A 14500-nucleotide genomic window follows, 5' to 3' on the forward strand; every position below is an offset into this window, starting at 1 on the left:
AGGTCGGATTTTGATTTGGAAACTTTCTGTGTGGCATCTGTATACGTTCCGTTGACCGATGGTGGTTTTAGACGATCAAGCACGAATTGAACAGGATTGAGCACAGATGGCGGGCCGCGGATCTCCCATTGTGAGTCAATGGAGCGACGTCACTTTTTTTTTTTACGTCATGGTTTCTTCTGAAGGTTTAGTGTTACGATGGCGCACTCTAGTGGTCTTTTTGTGGTTGTTTATCATCATGGCTTTGAAAACAATTAAATTATACCCTATCATGTTGATAAAATATAGCTATTTCCTGGCGTTATTAGCGCACATCCATATTTTAAGTTGGCTGGTAATGGGTTTTAATTAAGCAAGATGCAGAATAGACCAACATTTAGAGTGACATTTTTTAACTCAAATCTTTGCTTCTGGGGGTCCCCGGAACAAAATATTTTGCGATGGGGGTCCGTGGCCAAATACATATCATTTTGGGGGTCCTTGACATGACAAAGTTTGAGAACCACTGATAGCAACATACATTCTTTTCAGAAAACTGTTAGGATTTAGAAGACATTTATAGAATGTGCCTATCAGTGGTTAAGGACCCCCAAAATATCTATTTGGCCGCGGACCCCCATCTCAAAATATTTTGTTCCACGGATGGACCCCATCGCAAAATAAGTAGTTCCAGCAGGGACCCCCAGAAGCAAAGATTCGAGTTAGGAAGGTCCTCGATGCGCGTCCCACTGGGAGGAGACCCCGTGGCAGACCAAAGACCAGATGGAGGGATTATATCTCCAAACTGGCTTGGGAACGCCTCGGTATACTCCCTGAGGGAGTGGAGGAAGTTGCTCGGGATAAGGAAATCTGGAGGTCTCAGTTGGAACTGTTACCCCCGCGACCCGATTCCGGAATAAGCGGTTTGAAGATGGATGGATGGATGGATGGATGGATTTTCACTCTAGATTTTGGTCTATTCTGCATCTACCTTAAGGCCACAGTGGAAGGAAAACGCCCAGTACAGACACACACATGCCGTTGTTGGCTATTAGAGGTTAAAGGTCTTCACCCCAAAGCCAGCTCAGCAAATAGTATTCATTAACCACTTAAACCCCATACTTAGTGGACTGGAGTCGCCCAGGGGTCTACAACATGGCAGGCACCCTCCTGTTCTGCCTCTACATCTCTTCAGGCTCATGTTGCAATGTGACGTGCTGTGTAGGGATGGAGCTCGTTCATTTTTATTGATAATGAACACCTTATCGATCGATCCTGCTGCTTATTGAGCCAGGCTTTTATCGAATCCACTATTGAGCGTTTTGTAATATTTTGTGGAAAGATATGAGCAGTGATGTCATTACGTGCGCATCCCGCATCAAAAACTCATTCAAGTCGCCCAGGGACTCATTCATGTCATGGTCCTGGGGTCCCGGGATGCGCCTCCATTGGAGTCCATGTTAAAATAATTTACCGGGTCGCGGTAAAAGAAAAACATTTTAAAATTCCACAGACACCACCATTGTTCATGGGTGAAAGCATCCTACTTTACCCTACGTTAACACAAATAAAATCCACGTAGAAAGTCTTAAACAGGCGATAGAAACGTCAATGTTTTGATTCCACCGACGTCCGACGCCATTTTGCACGCCCGAATTCATTAGGGGCACATGTTTTAGTAGTTTTTAGTAGTTCTAAGTTCAAACATTAGCCAAATTGTAAAATAAATATAAGAAATAGGCAAACATTTTGAAAATAGCCGATCTACAAGCTCAATCAAAACAGCGCTCGAAAACATTGTATTGAGGACTCATAAAACTTTTCTGGGACCCATTTGAATGACCACCTGTGGGTCCCGGGACCCATTACATTGAAAACCTAGTAACATCACTGATATGAGACGACAAATTCAGAACAGAACTGGTATCTTTTTTATTGGCCAGTTGTTGCGAATGTGAGTTTGTGGCTGACCACCATCTATGAAGATGACAATTGACAAAAGTAATATTATTAAAAGTCATTAAAACAATCATTCATTAGTGTGCAAAAAGTGTTAAATGGCTTTATATTATGGATAGTACTGTAATAATGTATTGATCGCCTCTTGTCTTGATTGTTTAAACATGACATCATGGGCCGCTATGCTCAATAACAAGCTTGATAAGCCCAAATCTTATTGATACCGGGTACTGTTATCGCGTTATCGAGCTACCCTTGTTTAGGGCTCCATCCCTAGTGCTGTGAGCCTGTAGATCTGCTATTTTTGCTGCATGTTCGGCTTGTTGACCCCCTGAATAGGGATGCTATATACCAGGCCTAGAATTCCGTCGTTTTAGGGGCAAGGCCAATTGGCCTTTGGTGTTGTCAGTTTTTTTAGGGCACAAAGGCCAAATGCTAGGGCAGGAAGGCCATCAAATAAAATAAATAAAAAGGTTTAGACCATTGAAAGAATTAATTGAATTTAGGGGTTAAGGATGATTTTGAAATGCAGGTTTATCTGCAGTGAAAGAAACCTCAGCCCTGCACAAATCAAACTTACTGCGTTGGTCAGGGGTCATCAACCCCTGGGCTTGTGATGGACATTTTCCTCAATATATATTTTTGCCATGGACATACAAAAGGAGTGGTCAATAATATTACTATGAATAAAATAGTAAATGTATACTAGTCAAGTAGACATGATGGAGAACACATGTGTGTTTTTAAAGAGGGAGAGTGGTTAGTCCTCATCCAGTAATATAAGTAGGAAAGCTGAGAGAGAAGGCGTAGATGGAGCAATTTAAAACCATTTTCAAAAATTGCTTTAAAAGTCAAGTGTATTATTGTTTTTATTTCCATGGCGATCTTTGAACTTTTGTCTACTTTCTTACCTTCTTCACTTTCAATTTTTTCCTAGTAATGGCTTTAAACTTTTCAAAGCGCTAAAGACAATTAGAGAAGAATTGTCATATTGACGTCATCTACCGGTCATCATTAATTTGCGTAAAAACCCGGGCTCTTTATCAGAGTGTTAATGTCAAAAGGCATTTGAGAAACGTAGCTCTTAAACTCTTATGTTAAAATTAGATCATTCATTGGCTTGGAAGATATTTTTTGGTATGGTGACAAGTAAGAGACACTGGTGTCTACATATTGACAAGAAGAGACAGAGGAGAAAGTGGTAGGCCTACAGTCAGCTGGGGCATTAAGGCCACAGTGGCCTCAGGCCATGCCATTTTTTTTGAGGGGCACAAGGCCAAACCGAGGGGCAACGACGGCCATGGCCTTCATGGCCTCCCTGAAATTCCTGCCCTGCTATATACAGTAGTTCATGTGGTGAAAACAGGATTGAGTGCCAAGATTTACCCAGCATTATGGAATCAAACCTGCAACCCGTTGGTTACGAGCTCAAATGCTCTAACATGTGAGCTTATATATGCATGTTGACTTTACCAGGCCTCCTAAAGCCCACACACACACACACACACACACACACACACACACACACACACACACACACACACACACACACACACACACGTTGGAATTGGGGGCTCTATTTTCGTCTGTGCCTTACCCCTTATTATCCCTATACTTTTTTGCAATGCTTTACAATTTTGAAAAACATTTTTGAATATTTCAAATAGCTGATCTACAAGCTCACAACGTGGTCAACGTAGATCGGCTATTTGAAGTATTTTAAAACGTTTTTCAAAACAGTAAAAAAGGCAAAGGAGTTTAGGGGTAAGTTAAGGGCTAAAGCATGGATGAAAATATAGCTGCAGGTCTCTTTCTGAGATGGATTAGTGTTAACAAACCTTCAGACTTCAACCATGTCACCCAGCATGTCTTTCTTAGCTTTTTTAAACATGGTGGATTTTGAAGAGTGTGAGAATACATACGTAGTATGAACATTTTACCAACATGGAAATGATTCAGACGATAATGCAAAATAAATGCGATCGCCTGATTGCAAATAATTGTGACTGGCCTACAGGCTGCCTGCTAACAGAAGGAGCCGATTAGTAAGTAGACACAGAAGCAGGGGCTTCTAATGCTACTGGTTAGTATAGTAATAACATGGGTATGTAGCACACAGCCCACCTGTGTGTGTGTGTGTGTGTGTGTGGTGTGTGTGTGTGTGTGTGTGTGTGTGTGTGTGTGTGTGTGTGTGTGTGTGTGTGTGTGTGTGTGTGTGTGTGTGTGTGTTGCGCGTGTGTGTGTGTGTGTGCGCGTGTGTGTGTGATGTCAAATTCCAGAAGGAATTCCTTGGTCCATCTTGGTTCACGTTTCATTAGATTTCGGGCCTGCCTAACATTTATTATTCTCTGTCCCTCTCTACCTCTTTTCTCTCCTTATCTTCCTGTCCCAATTCTCTCTCTCTCTCTCTCTCTCTCTCGCTCTCTCTCTCGAGCTCTCTCTCTCTCTCTCTCTCATCTCTCTCTCTCTCGCTCTCTCCTCTCTCTCTCTCTCGTCTCTTCCTCTCTCTCTCTCTCTCTCTCACCTCTCTCTCTCTCTCTCTCTCTCTCTCTCCTCTCTCTCTCTCTCTCTAGGATCCAGCTGGTATATTTGAGCTGGTGGAACTGGTTGGCAATGGCACCTATGGGCAGGTCTATAAGGTAAGGCTTCATTGTTATTCTCTCACACACACACACACACACACACACGCACGCACGCACGCACGCACGCACGCGCGCACACATTTCACAGAAAGATTGACACAAATCTTCACTTCATCCCATACAGTCTCAATGTCATCAAGTTGTACTTTACAATACAAACCCCCAAATCAATCCTCCAGTTCTAGGCAACACAGAAGGGGGGAACTTTCTTTCTATTTCCACACAACTCCTCTAAGGTATATTAATAATGACACAGTTCAATATTGAAAATGGGTGGTCCCCTTTAAACATAATGTGAGGTGAAATAATATTTCATATTTTCTCTTCATGGGAGACAAATGGGGCATGCCCTCCATTTGAACCCTCAAATACCTTCTCTTTTTAACCCATAGGACTGTCAAAATTGGCCTGTGATGTACTTAAATGATGTGATGTTCGAATATTCGTAAAGCAACAATAACACACAGAACCTTTGAAAGCTATCAAAAGCAATCTCTAACCTATCTATGTCTCCCAGGGATACTTGAGGGGATTCCAGGGGGTTCACTGCCAAAGTATTTACAAAATATATTAAACCACTTTAACCCTATATACAGTACATCTAAAAGTTTTCTAAAACATTTTGAAAAGAAAGTTTGAGAACCATAAACCGGCGTAGACTCATTAAAGGTGATACACCATGAAATTTCACTTTTCCTATTTTAAAACCTTTTTTTGGGGTCCCACTAGCACCTTCTATCCTCACAAAGTCCCATTTCTGTCTTTCTCTGGTTTTGGGAAGGCTGAGGTTAAAAGCATCCCACGGGTTCTCAAAACAGGCTGTCCAGATTTGCTGCCGTCGCTGACGTCATCAACGGCCGTTTTAGATTATTATTATTTATTTTTTTCAAAAACATTTTTTTTTCAAAAATATTTTTTTGGAGCGGTGAAAACGCTCCCAATGAACAGGTATGTCCGTGGGTATGTGGGGTGGGTGGCTGGCTGGCTGGGTGGCTGGCTGGCTGGCCGTGTCCGTATAGTCTGGCAATACCTTGAGTGGCCACACACAAAACACTAGTTAAAGGAGGGGCGCTGTTTTGTGCAGGCCAGGCACACTCACCACTCACTCACAGGCACAGTTTACACTCACTCACCCACTCACATAGGGTAACAGCTGCTCAAATTCACCGCTCCACTTCGAACCGAGGTTTGATTTTTTAAAAATATATATAAAAAAAAAAAAAATGTTTCAAAAAGATTTTGAAGGGGGGGGGGGGGGGTGGCGCAGTTCAGGCCAAAGGTGGTACTGCAGCTGAAAATGCTCAGAGCCATTCAAAAATGAGAGAGGCTCTCTATTCAGGAGTGGTAATTTAGCCTCAAACCTTTTGAAAAACGTTTTTGGGGCATAAACAATATGACATAAATACTTTTTAAATGCATGGTGTATCACCTTTAAGGAACATTTCGGTCTTTGTCAAAGTACAATTAGTCATTATACACAATGGGCGTCAACCCTGTTCCAGTACACGTTTTTATGCCGAACTGGTTTTCACTTCATCCTGAAGCCAAACGGTGAGCATGCAGTGCGCCAGGCTGAGAGTGGCTGGCTGGCTTTTCCGTTGTTGCCCGAGGCAAGCAGCCAGGTCGTTGGCTGACCCCTCTGGGACCCTGACAGATGAGGTAGTGGTATAACTGTCAAGCAGGGCAGAGGACAGGTGATAAGTTAAGAAGATGCCAGGGGGCCTGGGAGGACGGAGGCCGTTCAACACACCACCAGGGCTTAGTTTATCTAAGGCTCTTATTGACTGACACGCAGGAGAAACCTGTCTGTCTGTCGCTGTCTATATTTCAACTGTTCACATACAGCATGTATGCGATGCAGTTTGCAGATGCATTAGGCGCTGAAATTCTTGCACTCGAGGCTTCTCAGCAGTGTGGATAATAACTAGAAAGGTGCAATTCTGGGAAATTGCAAGTGTGGTTGCCTATTTATATTATACAGTATATTGTGATGTCACGTGAAGCTTGACCAATCCTCAAATCCATGATATTGACCAATCGTGAAAGGGACAGAAAAAGTCCATTGAACTCAGTGGACTTTTGGGGTTACTCTAGGACAGGGGTCTTCAACGTTTTCAGGCCAAGGACCCCTTAGTTGAGAGAGGGATGAAGCAGGGACCCCCCTACAACCTGTTCATAGATTCCATATAGTTTCATTGTTTGACAGCACAATCACCAGTGTATTTTGGATTCATGTCAGTTTGTGTTTCAGATATCTAACCACTTGAACCGTCAATACTTAAAAAGCTTGACCTTTCACTCTTTACTTAGTCTGCTCTTTTTCCCCTGTACACCAAAGCTCTTTACCGAAAATAGCCGATCTACAAGCTCACAACGCCACGTTGTGAGCGTTGTGAGTCTTGTTGCTCTGGAGGGAAACCACACTAATTACATAAGAATAAACTCAAGTAAGAGGAAAAGGTCAAATTTAGTATTAATGAAGAGGGAATAATAAACAAAATAGGCAATATCAATAATCATGCATATTCTAATCTAGTATATAGTACAATATAACGAATTTCTCTGCACCTCTCTCTCTCACTCCTGTGAGCCCGTATAAACCAGTGGTCCTCAAAGTGGAGAACCCCGACTAAATTAGTTTATTTAGCCTCAAAATAATTTGAACCACATTAACCTTACACTTTGTGAGCTTGTTAAATTGTCTAGTTTACTATTTGGAATATTTTGATATACCCAAATCTTGTATGGGGGTCCCTGGCACAAAATATGTTCAGATCCGCTGAACAAAATACTGTACATAATAACTTGACGTGAAAAAGTTTGAGAACCACTGCTATAAACAACAGAAACCTCTATGTCTGATGAGTGGAAGGGGGTAAGAACACATACCTGTACAGCAGTGGCGATGCGTGCCCCAAGGGACCGGACCTTCGGGGACGCACCACCCCCCCCCCCCCCCCCCCCGCGCGTGCACATGCGCGCAAATTGTATGCCTTTTTCATTCTTCTTTTTCTTTTACAAAACTGGTTAACAATGAACAGCAGACTGTGTACAAGGCAAGCACGCTGGGTAGGCTTAACCTAATTAGCACTACACACATACTCCAAACCAAGACTTCCAAACCAATGCCAATATAAGGATTAAATAGATGTGCGCTGCTGACAGACAGAGCCACACAAGACACAACCAGCGCAACCAATCGAAACGTCCATTTAACATAGCGCGCTTTACAAAGCAAAACGCACTGTCCACCATCATGTAACAACACCAGCTATCAATGCAAAGAAAGACCACGTCAAGAAAGACCCACATTAAATAGACAAAAACAGGCCTAAGTGTATCAATCTGTCTTTCAATGTTATATGAGATACATAAAGTGGTTCCTGTGTAAATAAGCTGTAAGGTTTACTAGGATCTCCTTTTAGCTGACCAGTGATTTGTACTGTCATGAAACGTTTCCAATTGCAAACTTCTAATACATTCTTCAATGATCAATCAATGGAAATTAAATGCACAGCGGCATATCCAGCAATATAAATTAATTCAGTTTCTCTCACCAATGAAGTTGTTCACTTGAAGAAAAGAAAAACATCCTCCTGTCCTTTTGGGTGAATTTCTCAAAGATGGCCCAGGCGAAAAAAAAATATGCTTAGTATATTTTTTGAAAGTATACTAAATATGCTTGAAACATACTTAATAAAAATATAATTTAAATGTGCTATAATGAAAACACTTAAGTAGTACTTAAGTGTGCTATAATGAAAACACTTAAGTAGTACTTGAAATTAAATGAAAATATACTTTACAAGTATACTAAAGTGTGTTGTCTAAAAGTATACTAAAGTGTATTGTCTAAAAGTATACTAAAGTGTATTTTCTAGAAGTATATCAAGTACACAAAAATACAATTTAAATATACTGTTAATATATTTAAAATATACGTTTAAAATATGCTGTCAGTGTAATAGAAATATACTGGTCTGAAGTATACTTTTTAGTAATTTACTAATATTGTACTTCAAATGTATTAGTACTTGATATACTAGTCTGCAGTTTACTTTTCAGTACTATACTGCTAGTGCACTACAAGTATATTAGTACTTAATATACTGAAAGCAGTTTGTAAAAATAATTTACTTAAAATGTACTGACAATGCATTTGTTACACATCCTATACAGTATACTGTATAGAATGTAACAAATGCATTGTCAGTACATTTTAAGTAAATTATTTTTTACAAACTGCTTTCAGTATATTAAAGTACTAATAGCATTACACTCAATCAACAAATCACCTGTGTAACCATTCAAAACAGATATTAAACATAACCAGATGTGTGTGGCAGGAACTTGTGTACAACTCTTTGACAAGGTTTGTAATTTATGTTCAATTTTAAAACAAAGTGCTTGCAGTGCAAGTCAGCAGAACAGAGCTTAAACAGTGCAAAGAACATATAGGTATAGTGAAATTACAATATTTATTTTCTTTTACAGTAGTAACATCAGTAACAAAAGCGCAGAAAAAACTCTAGAGCTGCCAAAGATTTAGGACTTTGTAGAAAAACTAAACATTGCAACATCAGTAACAAAAAAAGTACAAATGAGTCAATGAAAATGGCTTACAGATTAAGGCAAGACTTGAGATAAATTATGTAGGCCTTTGGCCAGCTTGTGGGTTTGTTCACTTGTTGCACTTTCTTCTTATTGCACCTCGAATCTCTGACACTCAAGCATAAATTGAAGGTCAAACCATTCAACTCTAGAAATGTCTCCCCGTCTGATTTTGTCATTCTAATCAATGGACAAAATGAATGGTAATTCTTTTTTTAAATAAAAAAATAAAACACTCCTAAGTACACTTGTATTTGTACACAATTTAAATTTCAACTAGGTATTAAGTCAGTAAAGTCACCATACCAAGTTTGATGAGGCAGTAAAAACATTTTATTTTCATATCCCGAAAAGGTAATATTTTTGACATATACCGTAGTTGGTTTCTGCCCAATCCCAGATATATACAAGTCACAGTAATTATGTTGTGATGTTCAGTGACACACTGTTTGACCAAAATCATTATTACGTCATCATCAATGATGCCATAGGCATTCGAACCTTGACAATAATTTGGATAAATTGTGTCCGGTGCATGCCAATAGAGCAGGCTACACTACCCAGCAGCCGAGCTAGGTGTGGTGAGTCCAGAGGGCCTAGTGTCTCTAAAAGTGACACTACTGGATAATAGATTTGTGGTATTTGATTCTGTACACTTGCCTATCACAGCTTCGACCAATCTTTGGTCCAGTTGGGACTTGGGTGGTTTTCCCTCTGGGCGCTTTCCTGTGAAGTTTGAGTTTCTGAGGACATCTCTCCCAAAGATCACTTGGCAGAGCTCCTGGGTGAATAGACACTTTGGACCTGTTGAGACGTTCAAACTTCGTCCTCGGCACTTGCACATTTGAGTTTGGGAGGTAGATTTGTACCAGCAGGTCGGATGTAGAGGGAGATATCTGGCCCTGCACATCAGATAGGGAGACAGACAAATAGTTAAGTGCTTAATAACACATGAATTAACACATGAATTATCACAAATTACAAAGGTCTAAGGCCTGATTTACACTGCCAGACAAATCCAGTCTGAATTCGATCTGTGTCACATCAAGATTGGAATCTGATTTGCTTAAAATAGTCTAAATGCAGACAGGTCACATGAAATCCGATTTTTACAAACCACATCCAGAGGTGGTTTCAAATCTGATTTATAAAGATGTGTCTGTCTGAATGCACTAATCTGATCTATCGAGCCAAGTCACATATCAAACTGTCCAAAACGTCATTTGCAGCGCGACCCGAGCACCACTGATGTCAGTACAGAGCGCGAGAAATGCATTTTGATTTGCATATGTTTTACACTACAGAAGAAATGGCAAGCAGCATTCAGTGGACAGACAGAAATTCAATGCCTTCTAGCACTTTGGGGGTATGCCTCAGTACATGAGAAATGTACAGGAACAATTAAGCATGGCAGAAAATGTAACACCAGCACCTAGCATTACTAGAGTGTGCTATGGGGCTTTTAAGCCGTGACATCATTTTGTAGGCAGAGGAGAACTCTGCCCCCAGAGCATTTTCTGTCCCTCGCTATTTCAACAGATCCGAGACAAAAATAACGACTAAAGTATAATTCTAACACTTTCCTTTCAACAACAAAGAGAAGAAAAATGTGTGAATAGTAAAAATAGTAAAAAGATTCACGGAAACTGGGGGCAGAAATTCTCCTCTGCCTACAAAATGATGTCATATTTAACAGCCCCATAGATAGAATTGTTGTTTAAATTGATAAGACTGAGAAGAAATTGATGGTAGAGTCTGAGCACAGTCTTGCAACTGAGAAAGGGCGTCATAGGCATACCTGGAAACTGAGCTACACTTCCTAACCGCCTGTCCACTGTAACAAGACATCAGAGACACATACTTAAGTTCCCACAGATCAGAACCACCCAAGGAGAGTTAAAAAAAAACTCCCATACCTGCTGGGTGAAATAAAACAATGCACAAACACAGCAACAAGATGTGTGAGCTGCTGTGATAGGAGGATATCAAATGGAACATAACCACCTTAAAGACTACTAATCATTGTGTATATCCCTGTACTGTCAGCATTATGAAACCTTGATACATAAAACTGTGGTATGAGTGTGAGTGTGAGAGAGAGAGAGAGAGAGAGAGAGAGAGAGAGAGAGAGAGAGAGAGAGAGAGAGAGAGAGAGAGAGACAGAGATAATTTTATCAGATATCCATGGTTCTAGTGACTGATATTGGCATTCTAAAGCGTGATTCTTTTAAGGGAAAAAATTAAATACAATAATTAAAATAAAATGAATATGAAATATCTAAATACTGAATCAAGCAACTTTAAAACTGCATGGGGTGCTCACAAAAAAGTGAAAACCTTAAAATAACTCCCATGTTTGAAAGTGAAATATCCCTTTATCTCTTGTAAACAATTATTTTAGAACATTGTATTTATGGGCACATTACATGAGGAACTTAAATATTCTGAACACAAAAAGTGCTACCTGTTTGACTCGACACAATAATTTAAAATGTGCACTTGCACTCTCAACTTGAACTCAACTTGTGTGTTATACGAGACTGTGGAGATTACATTTTGCCTATTGGGGCTGTTGCCCCATTGTACTGTTGGTTCTCAAGTGCTACCATGTTCCTACCTCGATCACAAGCTTCTGTGAACCACTTCGACAGAGCCTTCCCTCCTCCTTCTGGTGGCTGTCCTGTATGGGCGTGCGGTGATTTTCCGATGGCCTTATAGTCCGAGAGAGAGAGACAGAGAGAGATACATTTTCAAGCTCTCACTGAAACTATAACATGCTGCTGTTCAACTATTATGTATAGAACTATTATGTATAGAACTGACCACAAGAAAGGTGGTCATATATGGCATATTGAGGATTCTTTGCTGAAAATGATGTGATCCCTGATGATGTTTTCAGTGGCATGCTTCTACTTGTGTACATCACACATCAAACTTTTTTTGCCAAACAGCATTTAAAGTTAGAACGACAAAAGGAAAGTTCATGGACATTTTTGAGCGAGAAAATAAAAGTCAACTTTACCATATAGAACATAAAAAATGCAGGCTCGGAAGGACCTCTTACCATGTCCCAAGATTGGATACCGTGAGGAACACTATCATCCTCCTGGTACAGGTCTAGTGAACTGCCAACTGCAACCATGCCAACCTGAGTATGATAAAAGTCAAAGGAAGAAAATGCTGAATTTGGGGTTCCAGTGGGGCGGAGGTTTGCAGTTAGGATGCTTGATCTCGGTATTCCACTGGGACTGGGGGTCCTACTGGAACTCGGGTTCCTACACATAATTCTACATTTCAAAATGTTAAATTCTCTGTATATTTTTAGGGGAAAAAAGGGGAAAAAAATATTTTTTTACATACATGTGGCTCACTCTCTGGGACACAGTAGTCAATCCATGGCTGTTCATTCCACAGTGAGGTGTAGGTCACTTGACAAAACATATAAGTAACTTTAAGCAGTAGCTGTGGGCTAGACCACTAGACAATGCATGTCAAACAGCTCATACAATATATGAGAAATATGCAGCCTGAAAAGGTTGAGAACCACTGCTCTAAATATTCTGACAACATAGACATATGCCTAGCCAATATTACACTGCAGCTTTAGCAGAGTCAGATTTTAAACATTTAAGACTTTTAATAATACCACTCAGAATTATGTTCAAGTTGAGACCAATTTATCAATAAACACCACCAATTACTAAGACCGAATTATATAAAGTCTACACAAAAAACAAGTGTACAACTAAATAAATGCAACTATGGGTGCATTTATTTTATATAAGGTGTATGCAAGGCATTGTCCCACACAAACATATCCAATAACAAGGGCAGCAACACATTCTTGAGGCTTTCAAAGTAAAACATGTTCATCTTTATGTAGCTCTGGTCCATAGCGTTAGTGGAGTTGGAGAACTCCACTAACGCTATGGACCAGAGCTAATCTTTATGCAGTAAAATATTGACACTACATATCCATGACAACTGACAACTGCCTTTAGGAACCGTTGTGAGACTTATTTTCACTGAAGAACTGTACATTAACATTCACTGCTGATGCTTGATAGTTAAAACCAGCCAACATACACACATACTGTATATAATTCATTCAATTACTGGTGGTCCCCGGACCACTGGTTTAAAACCAATGAACTAAAACGACTAACACTGGCAAACGTTATCAGTTTGCTAGCATTAGCACTGACTTCTACTCATTTTAAAACATAAACAACAGACAGCAATCAACACTCGATGTGGTCCCCCAGCACGTGTAGATAGATAACCATAGGTATAATATCTAGACTGGTTGAAACAAGCACATTTAGTCCCGTAAAGAATGAAGGGAGGAACAAACTATGTAGTTTGTTCCTGTACTTACACTCACTGTTGCTACCCCTCCGTCTCCTGGGAGTGTATTCAATCCAGTAAATAGATCGGGATTCGGGGAATACAGCCGTTATTGGTTTTATTCCAGTTCGTTTAATCATGGAGGTAATATATAAAGGTTTAAATACGACGAGCGTTGCTAAAGTGTACATACGTTAGCGCGCCTGGTAGGTAGGCAACGCTAAATTCAAACAAAGGAAGACGTCACTTCCGGACGGCGGACGTCACAACGCAGCACAACCAATCAAATGTCCCCTTTCTGTCACATGGGCAATCTTGCATCCTGGGACTTGTAGTTCACTATGGCATTTATCAACCAAAACATTGTCTGTATTACTTTAGTTTAGAGACAGGAACATTATTAACATTCTGTCACAGACATCTGTATTCTTTCATTACGTTGATACATTTAACACTTTGAGATTTGTTTCAAATGTTAAGTGCTATATTTATAAAATGTATTCTTATTCTTAAATAAATATAAATAATAACATAATGAATACAAACAAATAAGATAAGCCTGTGGAATTGTAGGAGTTGATGAGGCATTACATTTTAGTCTGACTATTCCACAGATATTGTGAAAATAGCAGATCTTCCAGCTCACAATGCCTCACATTGTAAGCTTGTAGATCAGCTATTTCGAAATGTTTTCCTCTTCCTTATTATTTTACAATTTGATAAATGTTTGAGCAGTTGTCCATTATAGTCAGTGGAAGTTGGTGTTCTGTTCCACATACAGTCATAGATGCTCTGCATGACAGAGACTGGTCAGATTTAAAGTCCTCCGAGATTATTGCTGTCCCAGAGGACTTTACAGGTAAATCTGACGCCCACACTCCAGGTAACTTCAGCTATAATAGTAGTTGCGAATAGGTCGCTGTTATTGCGACCTCACCATGAAAACCGGTGCATCTTGTCAG

General features: G+C 40.1%; 1 protein-coding gene across 1 annotated transcript in view; it reads left to right on the forward strand.

The window, feature by feature from the left end:
• LOC308306673 (TRAF2 and NCK-interacting protein kinase-like) overlaps positions 1-14500 on the forward strand; it is a gene marked incomplete at its 5' end in the record, with an annotated part of 119515 nt that overhangs the window by 8407 nt on the left and 96608 nt on the right. Inside the window, one exon of the mRNA XM_080751714.1 lies at positions 4512-4577. Within this exon, the coding sequence (XP_080607840.1) occupies positions 4512-4577 (66 nt within the window). The remainder of the gene's footprint in view (positions 1-4511; positions 4578-14500) is intronic.

This window comes from Nannobrachium achirus (genome assembly GCF_963921795.1).
Source record: "Nannobrachium achirus genome assembly, chromosome: 21".
Lineage (NCBI taxonomy): Eukaryota > Metazoa > Chordata > Actinopteri > Myctophiformes > Myctophidae > Nannobrachium > Nannobrachium achirus.